The sequence below is a fragment of the Coptis chinensis genome, chromosome 4 (genome assembly GCF_015680905.1).
Source record: "Coptis chinensis isolate HL-2020 chromosome 4, ASM1568090v1, whole genome shotgun sequence".
Taxonomy (NCBI): domain Eukaryota; kingdom Viridiplantae; phylum Streptophyta; class Magnoliopsida; order Ranunculales; family Ranunculaceae; genus Coptis; species Coptis chinensis.
Window position 1 is genome coordinate 107,486,226 of NC_141459.1, and position 16,187 is coordinate 107,502,412.

Genomic DNA, 16,187 nt, shown 5'->3' on the forward strand with positions numbered 1-16,187 from the left:
AACAATTTATGCTGGTGATCAAAATTCTGAAAAACTTTCTGCTGACAGTCTGACACCTCTCCATATACCGATCACTAAGCAGAGATATAGAGAAATGAGATGAACAACACATCTGATAAGTGCGTTCAAGTGCTCCTCCGTTCAAAAGGTTCTAAATAGTGCATTGTTGTAGTAACATTATAATACAAGTATAGAACCACATTCATCGTTGTCCATGCCGCTATTCTTCCAAGTTTGGGGAGAATACACAATTTAGTCCAACTGGTAGAGATACTAGAAGTCCATGCCGTTAATTTCATTTCATATCAATCACCTAACTTACAAAATGAGAAATAGAAACCGTGACGTCCTTGGTCATTATTCATCTATAGTTTGTTCTCGTTTTCAAAGATACATGAAGATATCAGCAACGGCCTTCTGTTACGTAACGGCACCGACACTGAGAAATCGAGTCTCCAAGAGGTAGACAAGATGACTTCTTGTTGGCTTGATCTCCATATTTGTCGTGGCACTTTTGATTGCATTCGCCTGGCATTTTAGGGTAACAAATTCCCTCATAGTTAAAGCATAACTATAACACCCCGTGTTTTTATTCTTTTTTTTCCTAAGAATAATAATAATAATAAAGATAATATAATGAAAATAGATAAAACAGAGATAGGATATCCAGCAGTTACGGATAAGAGTCCGTAAGTAAATAGATAATTGTTGTTCTTGTTTTTCGGTGAGTTTTTCTCACGTAGAGTTTTTGAGGGAAAAACACAGCGAGAGTTTTAGAAATAAAAATAGAGAGTTTTACTGAAAAGGTTTTGAACGAGGAAAATAGTCTTTTCGCACGACAGTCGACGTCGATCTTTCGGGGTATCGCTTTCGGGAAGCTGTTCAGTTTTAAAAACTGTGAGTAGATACTTTATGCACTTCTTTTTATAAAAAAATAAATTTCTCGTTATTTGTTGGATACTGGAAAAATGGGCTGTGCTCATATTGTTATGAGTACTTTCGATGTCTTTGTCCTAACATAGACATGATTGTTGATACTCACCCTAGATTTGCTAGTTGGTCAGGGCCTCACTTGACTCGTAACAGAGGGCAGATTAGGAATAATATCTGTATGGCTCGTGCTCAGATTGATATTAGATCATTGTCATCTATTGAGTGGAGACCTTGGTGTTTGTCTACTGCCTTTGACGATCCAGTTGTACAGCATACTTGTGTGTTGTCACACAAGATAGAATTCAACTAAGGAGTCCTCAAGAGACTCGAACTTGAAGCATCTACTGTCAGCTTTCTCAAACTAAGGGTCCCAAACAGACTAGAACTTAAAGCAAATGTAGTATGATTTCAAGAGTTAAAATGCTTAATTACCTCATTTTGATACATCATCAAAATTATCTCCAACACAAACTCCCTCGGCGCCTATTAATGCTGTTCACAATAACTTTCACAGTGAAGCGGAACTGAAGAAATGAATTGTAACCATTGAAGTGACGTGCTCATACAATACAGTTCAATATATTGGACACAGGCCGTCAGCCAATACATCTAACTCTATTGACAGCTAGACACTAAAACTGACTCTGATGTCAGCCATTACAGCTGGATAATTCAACTACTTCAGCAGTTACAACAGAATTCTGTTATGTTTGTTACAAAAAGAGTCACATCTTTGATTCTAGTAGAAGAATGGGATTAGATCCTAGGGAGTTTGCACTGACATTATCACACCAAGATTGATGAAAGGACCTTGAGGAAAGCATGTTAACTCTTTTAAACTGCATTAAAATGTAGAGTGGCAGCAGAGACCATATACTGACAAACTTAATTTACAGCATCAGAGAGATCATCTGGCTTTTTCCATGTAAGGTATTGCAATATACCAACAAGCTGACAGACAAAACACAGAATGGTAAACTTAAAAGACATACTTAGAGGTGATTAAATTATAAAACTTACATTTAGACCAAGATCCACATAGTTAAACAGCGAGGGTGTACTGTTAGAAAAATGAGACAAGAACACCTCTTAAAAGTCAATGAGCCTCCATTGGCAAAGCTAAGGAAATTGCAATCTCATAGAATCATATAATTTACCCACGTGTTTATGTAACCAACCAGTTACCATCGACCTGAACAATTGCCTATATTACATTCTACAATTTCACATTCTTAGATCCATCCTTGGAAGAAATATTCGAACCTTGAGTACCCAACTTCATTTGGTACTCCTCAAAGAGTTTGGGTTCCTCGTGCTGAAACTTGATCACATACTATGCCAAAAACACATCTTCTGCTTCTCTTAATGCCTTACCTATAACATTATAACGTATTAGACCCTTTGAGATAAGCATTTGAAGAACATAACATCTTGGAAAGACTCTTTTCCAAGCTTAAATTAATAGCAACCAATAGATTGGGTATTTATCATAGTTGCCTCGTCATTATCATCCAGAACCAATATTCAAAACTATGAGGCTCACACGAGTCTTGATGTTTCATTTTATCTTTACTAGGGCAAAGTCTTCCATTAAAGTTTGTTCTTGAAAGAGCATATTCTCTCCAAAATATGCTCTAGCATGACCTCAAACTTGTTGTAATGTGGTATTTGTTTTGTTTTGTAATAACCCTCACCTTACCAATGGTACTCCACTGAATTGCGACCAACAATAGAACAACTGTTGCAATGTGGTATTTGTTTTGTTTCAAGCTTACATTCAAATTATGAATGTTCAGCTTCAGGGGGAGTGTAAGAAGTAAGGAGAAGTAAAGTTACAGTCTTGTTCCGAGATAGGTCAGGTGTCTTACTTTGTTACTCACCTCTCACTACCTGAGTGAGGGGTTATGTACGCACTTAAGTAGCAAGAACATATGCCTTCAAACTTCAGGTCTCTGGCAACTAACCTGACGCTGCAGTTCAATTGCCGCAAACATCTTTTTAGCACAATTCATTGACTGCACAAGTTTTTCAGGAATCACTTCACCAGTCAAATAGTGTTTAGCAAATGTTTTTAGGAATCGATAATCCCATGCATAGTACCTGGAAAAAGCGCAAAAACATTACCTGTATGACATCAAATAGTAAGTGGATCTTCTACATTGAACAAGTGTATACTTAAGAACCTACAATGTAAGTGGAAAAGAGAATGAACTGAAGGGAAAACAAATAAAAAATGGAGAAGGAAACCTCTTTATGTTTAGGAATCACTCTTCTGGGCATACAATTATAGAAATCATTTCATGATGACTGGTCAAACCTTGGGCGGTTGGGCACAAGGTCTTGGGTTCCATTTGCACCTTTACCAGGGAGTAGAGAATTTAAGGGGTTAGGGAATAATGTTCCATCTTCCAACTCTGTAAGGAAATGTCAAATCATGATGAAATCGACTCTTTTTGTCTTTTTGTTTTTTTATTATTTATGTTCCGGTTGATTAGCACGGGAGAAATTCCATGGACTCTTTTTTTCTTTTTCCTTTTGTGTGTGTGGAGATTTACAAGCATATGTATACATTTACCCACTTTAAGATACAATCACAAGAGAATTTTCATGACAATTTTCTTAGGAGGCAAAGAAATATTTTTATGCTATAAGAGACCTCAGAAACAATTTTAAAACGAGAGAGTTAACAAAAGCAAATTACTCACTTGAAAAGATGTGATGGTGTTTCAGCCAAATCAATAACTACTCTGACTCCCGAGAAATGTTGGTAGTCCTGTAGGGTTGACCGAATGTCAGCAAGAAAAGAATGTCATAATGGATAATTTGGAAAATTTGGAAAATTTAGTGGTACCAAAGGGAGAATGCGTACCGTTCTCGAAAGAAGAGAATGAAGAGCATGCCCAAACTCATGGAACAGAGTTACAACTTCCCCATGGTTCAGCCTTGCTATTGATGAGCCGGATGGAGAAGAGAAATCACAAACAAGAGCTACAATCTGCAGTGGACGTACAAAATGGTCATTTGAATGTTACACACTTACACTCTTATATAATAGGGATACAAGTACAAATTTTCTACACATTGAGTTAAGTAAAACTGATAGAAAACCTACTGAAGTGTCCATATTTGCCTTAAACACAATAAGAGATGGTAACCGACATGGACAATTACTATAAACTAGGTGTCATTTTAAAATAATTTGCAAAACTAAGCGTAAGCACTGATGGCACCTATGAACTATTGTAAGAACTGACATATAAACAACCATATGATACAACTTTTTGTTCTTAATCGGTGAAGTTATATGTACTATATTGATAATGTTAGAGTTCTAAGAGGACATCTCCCTGGATTTTTTGGGAACTTTGTACTATGTAAAACCTTGCTATATTCTTATACATATTGAGTGATACAAGGCCAAAACTAAACATCAAAAGAAGAAAAAGAAAAATATGAAAGTTAAAGGATATACATCAAAAGAAAGAAGAAAAAGAAAAATAAACAGGGGCAGATCAAATGTCCACATGACAATTGCCCAAAAGAGAGTCCCATCTAAACACAAAAATATCAAAAGGAGTATCCCTCCACTCCTCCCAAACCAATGCCCAGTGAGCCACCAAACCTTTGATTGAAATAACTATCTGATCCACACTTCACTTTATACTCAAAGTGCCTTGATTGCCTTCTATATCTGTCCACCACAAACCCCACATAATCGCAGAGGGCAGGAAATCCCATGATTACCCTCTGAAGAATGCACCCTCAATCCCCGGGAAACTAAGAGATCTTCCACTGACCGGCGAGCAACTCAAAATACCCATTTAATCCAAGATTGATGGACAAAGTAACACCATACCTTCCAAGAGTAACACGAATGAAAAGGTGATTGACTGACTCCCCATTCGACAAGCTGTCAAGCCAACAATTGACAATGATTTTTTTTCCACTTACGAAGGTTGTCTATGGTAAGGATTTTATTCAAAGTTGCACACCACGTACAAAAAGAGACTTGGGATGGAATTTTGGACCTCCAAATAAATAAGTAAGGAAAGCTAAAATAGGATCGAGCACGCTGATTTTCGAGCGTGTGAACACATGGAAAAATAGAAAGACTTGGAGAAGTTTCCGTTCTTGCCAGTAGACCACAGTTGATTATCTAGATACAACTTAAAGCTACATAAAATCTTCGATTCTGTAAGATAAACCAGCTCATGTAACTGTACAGTAAATTATTCAAGAGGAATGAACAATTATTCTAGCAGTATATATAAGAACACTGATAGATTTAACTGCTCCAATATACTCCTAGTATATATGAGGTACACTAGGAGTTACATTGAAAAAAGACTCTAGCACGAAGGCTCATCAACCCCGAAGGGAACTTACCTTGCCAATGAAAACTTGTTTTTGCTCCCTGGTCCACCTATCGTAGCAGCACCCTGTCTCTAGACCAAAGGCTCGCCTAGTCCAAAGGCTCATCACGTACATAATTACACAAGAAATTAATTCCAACCAACACTTAGCGAGATTCAAACTTGCAACCTTTCCCATGACGAAAGGAGTACAGAACCAATTGAGCTAGAAGCTCTTGTGTATTACTACTACGTCTATAGGTCCATGTTTTCTATGCTAATTCACTTCAAGTGTGGAATAGGTGAAAAAGATTGAATCTGATTAAGAAACTGAGTGAGGAGGATGAAACATAGACAAAATGGAAAATTACATAAGCTGATAAAAGAAAGAAACAGAAATGATGTATTAAACAACAATTTCTACATGGTCTTCAATTCTGGAAACTTTCTCCAACACCAATTACACCACAAAAAATAATCGCCAAACAGAAATCTATAGAAACGAGATGAGAAATAAATTTCAGCCCCTGGTTCAAGTAAGCATCTATTCAAATTTTCGAAACAGTGCATTGTTGTACAGTAGTAACATATTGAAGAACCAGTCTCCTAACCAAGTAATATAAACTTAAAATTATCCTTACACCAGTCCTTGGATCCAACTTGAAAATATGTCAGTACTCACTTTAATGTTGAATTACCTCATCATGATACCTGATCAAAAATATCACCAAGACAACGTCTTCGGCTCCTATTAATGCTCGACCAATGCAGTTCACAATAACTTTCACAGTTTGAGTGTGACACAGAACTGAAGAAATGAATTGTAATCATTGAAGTGAAGTGATCTTACAATACAGGTCAATATATTGTTTACAGGTCATCAGGCAATACATCTAACTCTAGTGACAACTAGACACTACAACTAACTCTAATGCCATCTATTACAGCTGGAAAAATCAACTGCTTCAGCAGTTACAACTAGGTTATGTTTGTTACAAAGAGTCACATCTTTGATTCTAGTAGAAAAATTGGATTAGATACTAGGGAGATTGCACTTACATTATCACACCAGATTGATGAAGGGACTTTAAGGAAAACATGTTAACTCTTTTTAACTGCATTAGGATGTAGAGTGGTAGGAGAGACCATATACTGAAAACCTTAATTTACAGCATCGAGAGATCATCTGGCTTTTTCCATGTACGGTATTGCAATATACCAACAAGCTGACAGACAAAACACAGAATGGTAAACTTAAAAGACATACTTAGAGGTGATTAAATTATAAAACTTACATTTAGACCAAGATCCACATAGTTAAACAGCGAGGGTGTACTGTTAGAAAAATGAGACAAGAACACCTCTTAAAAGTCGATGAGCCTCCATTGGCAAAGCTAAGGAAATTGCAGTCTCATAGAAACATATAATTTACCCACGTGTTTTATGTAACCAACCAGTTACCATCAACCTGAACAATTGCCTAGATTACATTCTTCCAACTTAATTTGGTACTCCTCAAAGAGTTTGGGTTCCTCGTGCTGAAACCTGAGCACATACTTTGCCAAAAACACATATTCTGCTACTCTTAATGCCTGACCAATACCATTAAAACTTATTAGACCCTTTGAGATAAGTATTGTAAGAACGTAACATCTTGGAAAGACTCTCTTTTCCAAGCTTAAATTAAATACAGTCGCGTTCCTGATAAAATCATCCCTAGTCCAATTCAGGTCATTCATGAAGAAATTCACTGCTAAATTGATCTTCTTCACTGAAACGGCCATTACGAAGGGGTTCTTCTTGAACATGGAAAGAACCTCATCTTCTGACCAACCAAAACTCTTATAAGCCTCCAATTTCGAGTCCCATATAGGCTTCTTCATCCCCACAAGCATATGTAATCCACTAATGAATACATTACTTGAAGGACTAAAACCCATATTCTTGAGTTCTAATACACTTGCATTAAGCTTGTTGGATTCAAGATCAATTTTGATAATCAATTTTGAGATCAAAGATTTCGGCATACCATGATCTTGCAGGAGGGCTACGTTTTCTCCCATTCTGTCCTTTAAATTAGCAGACCACTTTAACCGTTGAAGAATAATGGCAATGCCATCATCTGTGGGGGCAAGGCTTCTAAGGAAATTGATAGAAGGGATGATTGAATTCTCTAAGCTTCCTCCCAAGAAATATACGTCCTTGGATAGTAGTTTACCAAGATTGGGTCCTGAAATGCCAATGCTTTTGAAATATTCAAGCTTTGGTTTCAACGTTTTCTCGGGAGAGGCTAGGAGAAATGGAGGATAGGCCGCAATGAGTTTTGAAATGTGGCTATCAGTGAAACCATAGGATTTGAAGAGATAGATAACTGAGTCAGGTATAGCTGTTTTGGATTCGTTGAGAACAATTTTTTTGGAAGTTTTGAGAGCTGATTCTGGGGATAATCCACACGAGTTAATGAGATACTCTACTGTGAAATTGGGTCTTGAGACGATACTAGAAATGAATCTAGTGAGTTGGGTTGTTGATATCAGGGTGGGTCTTAAATGTGAAGCAACACTCGTAGTAGTGTTAATTCTACTATGAAGTACAACTAAACGTTGCAACATTTTAACAGAATTGAAAGTGAAATGATACGGTCCTCTTTCTTTCGAGGTCGACCTCTAATCTTCCTCGTAGCTTCAGTCTATTATTAAAAACCCTAAACCCCAACCTGAGAGCATAAAATATCACGATATATTTCAAATATCGGCACCAGGATCTAATGACATCCAATATTCCAAACAATGTTTCTGATATATACCAGTATACCATGGTAGCCATTCGGCAAGGAATTACAGTTTCGAATATAAATCATTCATACAATTTTACCCATGCTATCTATTTTAAACGCTAAGTTGATTTCTTGTAAAACAAAATATATATTAGATTTGATGAGGGGAAATGGATTATCGAAGAAAAAAATGATAAATAAACTTATTTTAAAATATATTTTCACAAATATATTTTAACGGTTTATTTTCATATTTTGTTTACTTTCAAAAAATATATATATAATTCTATTTTTAACAAAGTAGATATCATTCACTCTAAAAAATGAAAACCTGTTACCCAAACATCAAATTTTTTATTCAACAGTATAGCCTCTCCTGTGGGCGATAACAGAGTTTCTCTTTTCATATTCTAATCTTTGATTTCTCTTACCTCTTGTAACGTCTTAGACTCATCGCTTTTAATTCTCCGCTAGGAAGAAGGATACTCCCTTGCTTCCTCCTCTCTATTTCTTTATGTTAGTTTGGAAGAGCGTTGATGGAAACTAGAATGGAACAGCATCAAGATACATAGATGATACTGGAAGGAAACAAGAGAATAGAGGAGCTTCAGCAGAACATGTTTAATCTATTCTTCAGGAAAAAACTACAAAGGGTGATTGAACTGGACTGCATCAATGGCCCAGATCAAGTTAATGGACCGCTCACACTCATGGGTAAAATATATGGAGGGCACAAAATACAGCTAGAAGATTTAAGTGAAGAAGTACATAGACTATGGCAAACAAAGAAAGAAGTTTGCTTGGAAATGGTGGATAGAGATCATATCCGAATTACGTTTGAAGAGGAGAGTGAACGAGCACATGTTCTGGCAAATGGGCCTTGGAACATATATGGGTACATCCTCTCGATTAAGGAGTGGAGGGGAAATCAGCGGATGGAGGATTATAACTTTGATTTTGTTAAGTTTTGGGTACAAATATGGGATCTTCCGAAGGCACGAATAAATCAAGCAAATGTATGGAAGATTGGAGCAGAACTGGGGTCAGTGTGTGAAGTTGATCTCTCATGCCCACCAGAGTTTAACCAACCTGTTGCTAGAGTGAAGATAGAAATGGACATTAAAGAACGACTAACAAAGGAGCAGGACATCAAACTGGAAACAGGGGATAGCCTGGTAGTTAGATTCAAATATGAGAAGCTTGAAATCTTCTGTTACTTCTGTGGCATCATAGGGCATGACCAATACAACTGTCGCATCAGGGCACAACATAGATATGATATATCAAAGTATGGAGGAACACCAGCAGTTATCAAACCTTTCTTCTCACATCAACTGAAAGCACCACAGTTCTTTAATGGCATAGCCTTTACAGGGAAGCAGAGGGTCACCATAGTAGGAGAACCACAGAAGCTAAGAGTGGAAGAGACGCCGGCTTCTCCGACTACTGGGGGTAAAGGGTACGGACTGAGAGCTAGACAAGACAGATGGAGCACTGCCACATCAGGAAAATCAGAGGCTAATCGAGACAAAAAAACGGCTAATACCCAGAACCATAGTCAGAGGAACCAGGGAATGGAAATCACAACGGCTAGTGTACAGCTGGATGCATCCACAACGGATAGAAATCAACACAAGGGAGCCCACCCTATGGTTGAAAGGATAGTTGGGCCCAAAGGATATGGGCCAGAGAAAGAAGGGATAGGGATGCTGGGTCGTGGACAAGACAAAGAAAGAGGCCAGATGGTTGTTTTTGAAAGGCAGGAAAATAACATGGGCCAAATAAAGGAAAATCTAATGGGCCGGGACACACCAAAAGATGTAGTAAAGAGGGGAGGAGTGTGGATATCGGACGCAATACAAGAAAATATCGAGACCAAGAATCAAGGCTTACAACCTGGAGCACAATATAGTCAAATCAGGCATGATGAAGGTAGCAGGATACGCCGCCCTCAAAACCCACAATACCTACACTCAGCTAGTTCCAAGGAAAAGCTCAGCAAAACCAAGGAGATCCAGCATGAGAAAGAGGAGATATCCAGTGTGCGAAATCATAAAACAGACTTCCAATTCCAAAGCAAAGCGACGCGTGGAAGAGGATTCAAGACAAAGGTATCTCGAGGCAAAAAGCAAAAGAAGAGAGTGCAGACCAGTTTAAATGCGCTAACAGAGCTGGAAGAAAATGAAGAGGAGTATAATGGAGTAAGGAACATAGGAAACAAAAGAAAGGGAAGTCTGGAAGTAGAAATTTACCAACCCATGGCAGGTGAGGGAGAGTATAAATGGCTGAGAAGGAGCATTCGAGAGGCAGTAAAGAGATCAAAAAGTGCAAAGATACAAGCAGATGAAATGCGAAGCAGAGGAGAAGGACATAAACTTATCCCAATAGGAACACAAATCGTTCCGGTTTCCAGTGGGTCGAGTGAGTCTCAAGGGGAGCAAGGGGGGTCTGATGAAGATGGCATGAATACATCCTCAGAACCATATACAACAAACTCAGAAGATCTAGAGTCAGAATCGGACGAGGAGGTGGATACAGAAAACTCTGAAGACATGGATGATGAGATACAGTCTGAGGTTGAACACCCAGAACAAGAAGTTATCAACTATGAGGCCCAAGATATGGCTGGCCTAGAGGAAGATAGTGATGGGTTTGAAATACAACCCATACCTCTTGCCATGGACGATTCTACAGTGATCAGGAAGATTCAGAACAAAGAAAGTACAGAATCAGAACTAGGTGGGGAGACACAAGTAGGTATGGAGGGGAGCAGTAAGAAGCAAGACTACAGCAAGAAAGAAAGTGAGAACAGCATAAACAGTGAGGGTCTGTTAGTTTCTCCCTCAGGGCTCGCGGTGGCTGTCCCCTCACAGCCGCCTATGTCTTCATGACGATACAAGCCTGGAACTGCCGGGGGATAGGCACCACCATGGCGGTTCAACAACTAAAGGACCTGTTGGGAAAGTTCGAAGTTGATATTATGTGTCTGTCTGAAACTAAAGCAAGTCAAGAAGAAATAAAGAAGCTTAGTAAACAACTGAAGTTGAGTGGGTCTTTTGCTATTCCTGCGATAGGAAGGAGTGGAGGTCTGGCAATCTTGTGGAGGGAAGGAGTGGAAATGGAAATTCTTGGAGCATCACGACACCAGGTTACAGGTAAACTTGTCAATTATTTCCATAAAGAACCTTGGTTTTTTTTCTTTTGTTTATGGAGAACCTATTGCGCATAATAGGAATAAAGTTTGGAATGAGCTAAGAGGAATAGCTCCTTTGATCCCTGGACCTTGGATTTTATTTGGGGATTTTAATGCAATTGCTAGTCTAGATGAAAAAATAGGGGGAAAAAGTAAAATTACAAAAAGCATGGAGGAGTTCAATGGCCTCATAACTGATCTGGGGTTGGTGGATTTAGGTTTTAAGGGCCCTAAATACACCTGGAGCAATAATAGGAGGACTCAAGATCACATCTTGGAAATGCTTGATAGAGCCTTGGCGACGCCTGAATGGCTAGTTGCCTTCCCAAATGCCCAGATCAGGACCTGGGCAAATGCTACCTCTGACCATATTTCCCTTTTTATAAATCTGGCCAATAAAGTAGGAAAGCTGCCTAGACCTTTCAAGTTTTTTGATATGTGGCTTAAAAATGAGGATTGCTTGGATGTTATTGAGAGAGCTTGGAATTCGATAAAGGTTGATCTTCCAGATATAACCTTTATAAACAAGTTGAGGAAGACCAGGAAGGATCTTAGTTTGTGGAATAAGCATGTGTTTGGGAATATCTTCACCAATATAAAGGCCACCCAAGCCAAGCTCAACTCTGTTCTGTCTAAGCCTTTCAGTACAGATAATTATACTAAGGCTAAGAAGCTTAAAGAGGAGCTCCAAGATTGGTATATCAAAGAGGAGGATTTTTGGAAACAAAAGTCCTCTAATACTTGGCTAAAAGATGGTGGGAGAAACACAAAAAAATTTCACCTATCCACTATATACAGAAGAAGGAAGAATAACATAGATAAGATTAGGAATAATGAGGGGGACTGGCAGGAAGGTAGAACAGAGGTGGGCAACTCTCTTAATCAATATTTTAAGGAGATCTTCACCTCTGATCAACCTGAGACCAATGAGGATATCCTTAATCTTTTCCAACCTTGTGTCACCCTCAAAGAGAATGAAAGTCTCATTGCTACGCCTACTGCTGATGAGATATGGGCTGTGGTCAAGAAGATGGGGAGCCTCAAGTCCCCTGGACCTGATGGGTTCCAAGGCATTTTCTATCAGAAGTGCTGGGAAACTATTGGGTCAACAGTGATTGACTTTGTTCAGGACTTCTTTAACCTGGGTTCCCTGAACCCTGAGTTCAATGAGACCTATATAGCTTTGATCCCAAAGGTTGCCAACCCTGATCATGCTTCAAAATTCAGGCCTATCAGCCTATGTAACTTTGGGTACAAGATAATCTCCAAAATTCTGGCCAGTAGACTGAAATGTCTGATCAATAAAATCATATCCCCATTCCAAGGGGCTTTTATTAAGGGCAGAAGGATTGGGGATAATGTTGGCCTGGCATGTGAGGTCTTTCACAACATGAAAAACATGAAATCTAAAAGGGAGGGCTGGATTGCCCTCAAGCTTGACATGGCCAAGGCCTATGATAGGGTGGAATGGACCTTTATAGACAAAATCTTTGAGAAGCTTGGTTTCAATGAGAAATGGAGACAAATGATATACCAGTGTGTATCTACTGTCTCATTTCAAGTCATGCTTAATGGATCTCCTCTGGAGAGATTCAGCCCTGAAAGAGGAGTTAGACAAGGGGATCCCCTATCCCCATATTTGTTCATCTTGGTCTCAGAAGCTTTATCTAGAATGGTGGCCAAAGCTGAACAAGAGGAAAGGGTCCATGGGATTAAAATCAAAAGACATTCCCCTGCCCTCACTCATCTGCTATACGCAGATGACTTGATCCTGTTCACCAAAGCAAATGTGGCAGAGAGTGGAAACCTGAAGAAAATACTAGATGATTACTGTGCTGCCTCAAGGCAAAAAATTAACTATGAGAAGTCTAGTGTTTTCTTCAGTAGAAATGTCAACTATAGACAAAAGATGAAACTCAAGAGGTATTGGAAAATCAGAAATTTCTCCCCAAAAGAGAAGTATCTGGGGGTGCCAATTATGCTATCAAGGAAAAAGTCTGAGGACTTTGATTACTTGGTAGACAAGATTCACACTAAGATAAAAGGCTGGAAAGCAAAGGTGTTGTCCCAAGCTGGGAGAACAACTCTTATCCAAGCAGTGGCTCAGACCATCCCTTTATATGCAATGTCAACTTATTTGCTCCCTGTGGCTACTTGCAATAAGATTGACAGAGTATGTAGAGACTTCTGGTGGTCTGGAAAGGATCAAATTAAAAGTGTCCATACCAAAGGGTGGGACTACATATGTCAACCAAAACAAGTTGGAGGTTTGGGGTTAAGAAAGGCTAGAGACATGAATATGGCTATCCTTGCAAAGTTACCATGGAAGGCTGCTACTGATGTATCCTCCTTGTGGACAAGAACTTTGTTCAGCATATATGGGAAGAACTGGATAGGAGATGTGGACAAACCCCCTGATGAAGCTTCCTGCTTTTGGAAAGGCATACACAAAGCCTTCAATGCCATAAGTGGGGGTTTAATATGGAGGATTGGGAATGGGGAAACTACCTCATTGCTGAAAGACCCATGGCTAAAATGCAAAAATAAGCATGTGACCTTGGAAGAATTGGGGGTGGCAGACCCTAGACTGCAAAACAAGGCAGTCTCGGAGCTGTTTTTGGCTGACAAAAGTGGGTGGGATGAAACCAAGATAAGGAGTCATTTTGATCCTTACTTGTGCAAACACATCCTGGATATCAAAGTTAGACCTGAGCATGCCTTGGCTGACAAGATGAAATGGAATGGGGACAAGTATGGGCATCTAACTGCTAAATCAGCATACAAATTCCTTAAACCAGAGGGTGAATTGGGACAAAGTTCAAGCTGTAATCCTTACACTCTCAACCAGGTGTGGAAATCTCCACTACCAGCTTATATTCAGCTGTTTCTATGGAAGCTATATATGTATATGCTTCCAATGGGAGACATGCTGGCTGAAAGAAAGATAAGGGGATTTCTCATGCCCATATTGCCTAAGGGATTTAGAAACAGCTGAACATCTGCTCTTTACTTGTGACTGGACAAGAACTGTGTGGTACATCTCTATGTTAGGGCTGAGGATACCACAACACCTTCCTCTCAGACAGAGATTGGACATTCTGGTCTTGTGGAGTTGCAGTAAAGACAAAGATCAAGTGCTGGTTGGGATACATATGGCTTTCATACTCTATCACATCTGGACTTCCAGAAATGAGCTCAAATTTGAAAACAGAAAGCCTAACAGAGAAAGAATTCTCAGGGAGAGCAGCAGACAGGTAGACACTTGCTACAAGGCCTTCAGAGAAGAATATCTCACCCCTAACTCTAGCTCAACTTTACTTAAAAATAGTTTTGAGGAAATGTTTCCTATTATTCCAAATGATATATAGTATTATAATAAGCTTTGATGCATCTTATCACAGGGAGTTGGGATGGGCAGGAGCTGGGGCAGTAGCATCGGACAGTGAAGGATGCATAGTTGGAGCAGCTGTCAGACGCTTTAGAGCCTTAGGAGCAGGCGCTGATGCTGAGCTGGAGGCAGCTGAAGTTGCGGTTTTGCTGGCAAGGAGGCTTAGGAAACCACTTTTTGTGTGTATAGGAGACAACAAGGAAGTGATTAGATCACTACAAGGTCACTCATGTCGATGGGAATGGGAAGCTATGAAAAACTATATAACCGCATTAGTACCTGGTTGTAGCTCTGTAGTGTTTAAATGGATTAGTAGGGATTATAATGGGGATGCAGATTCCCTAGCTGCTTGGGCCTATCAGCAGCTAGGAAACTCTGATCTTCCGAGTTGTATGGTTGATGCAAACTGCGTTCCAATGTTGGTGTGATGGTGGTTTGGTTAATATAAATATAATAGTATGATTTGCACCAAAAAAAAAAAAAAAAACACATCAAATTTTGAAGAACTCATTTTGAAGCGATAAAGGTCAAGGTAATAAAGTATATGGGTTTTTGAGATTGGGTTCTTAAGAAAGAGCAATAAAGGACTTTCTTGTTTCAAGTATTAGAATTCAGCATTCAGGAGGAACAAACAAATTTAACAAGTTTGAGATTGCTGAATGTTGAACGCTAAAATATCATTGGATGCTTAAACTATTTAAAAAAACAAACAAGTTTTTGAACCTCTTAATGCTTAAAACTTAAGTTTAAGAGGCTATGAATGCTAAATCCAGAAAAAACAAACACCCCCCTAGTCAAACTATACCAACGCAATTTGCATATTTCTTATATCTTACTATATTAGAAAAATATGGGGTACCAGGAATAGTGATTTGGTGTCACGTTGTGTCCGTCACAGGGGAATTTTCGTTATTTTCGTCCCTTAACAAAACTTCTCAACAACTCTCTCTCTCCAATTAGGATTAGAATTCAATCTATTTCTCTTCGAACATAATCAAGCATCAAACCAATTGGAAACCCAAACGTCATGGTGTTCTCTGCAAGCTTTTCAAGGGATATCCAGTTCTATCATTGTTTTCGAAGGTAAGTTTGGTTTTTACAATTTGGGCATTGTGTAGTAAACTTAAATTTGAAGATAAGTTGAGATTTTCAGTTTGTTTTTGATGAATTTTATTGAAATTTATGTTGTTCTGTTATATAACGTTGTTAAGTATTTGATTTATTGCATTTTCAGTATAGGTTTGTCGTAACATTTGTGTAAATTATATTTTTGGTTTGATTCAAGTGGTGAGTTTCCTATAGAATGGTTGAAGAATGGGATAATAAGGAATTAGTCAACAGGTATTTCACTATCTTTCCTTCTTCGTCCTTTTGCGTTAATTGATGTTCTATCATTTTGTGATTCATTACAGTTAGTACGGTCTATGGTCAGTTCTCACCACTTTGATTTGTATTAGTGATCAGTAGTGAGCAAGTTGCTTTGTACTTGGACAATCTGCATTAAGTTACTTTGTAGTTTATATAAGTACTTTTTTTTAGGCTTTG

At 38.7% G+C, this 16,187-nt stretch overlaps 1 protein-coding gene across 15 annotated transcripts; it reads right to left on the reverse strand.

The window, feature by feature from the left end:
- Positions 1–1,458: 1,458 nt before the first annotated feature.
- On the reverse strand, positions 1,459–8,069 carry LOC147506811 (mitochondrial intermediate peptidase, mitochondrial-like). Of its 15 annotated transcripts, none has more exons than XR_015193949.1 (6): positions 6,581–8,069; positions 5,320–6,511; positions 3,803–3,928; positions 3,639–3,706; positions 2,898–3,033; positions 1,459–2,307 (listed from the first exon to the last, which is right to left on the reverse strand). XR_015193949.1 is itself a non-coding variant. In XM_086558843.1 (6 exons), exons 2-6 carry the CDS (start codon positions 5,482–5,484, stop codon positions 2,296–2,298), a joined length of 507 nt encoding a protein of 168 aa, XP_086414969.1. In that variant the 5' UTR covers positions 5,485–6,093; positions 6,345–7,985; the 3' UTR covers positions 1,459–2,295. The 15 variants fall into 15 exon arrangements, 2 of the variants coding, with proteins under 2 accessions (XP_086414969.1, XP_086414968.1); XR_015193946.1 differs by having other exon boundaries at positions 5,320–6,093; positions 6,345–8,068; XR_015193954.1 differs by adding an exon at positions 3,034–3,057 and having other exon boundaries at positions 2,898–2,948; positions 5,320–8,068.
- Positions 8,070–16,187: the final 8,118 nt, after the last annotated feature.

Coding starts and splice junctions, on each gene's coding strand:
- LOC147506811 (XM_086558843.1), bottom strand. CDS start 5,484: ATGGGAAAGGTTGCAAGTTTGAATCTCGCTAAGTGTTGGTTGGAATTA. Junction 3,929..5,319: donor AACAAGTTTTCATTGGCAAG/GTAAGTTCCCTT, acceptor CGTCCACTGCAG/ATTGTAGCTCTTGTTTGTGA. Junction 3,707..3,802: donor ATTCTCTTCTTTCGAGAACG/GTACGCATTCTC, acceptor TCAACCCTACAG/GACTACCAACATTTCTCGGG.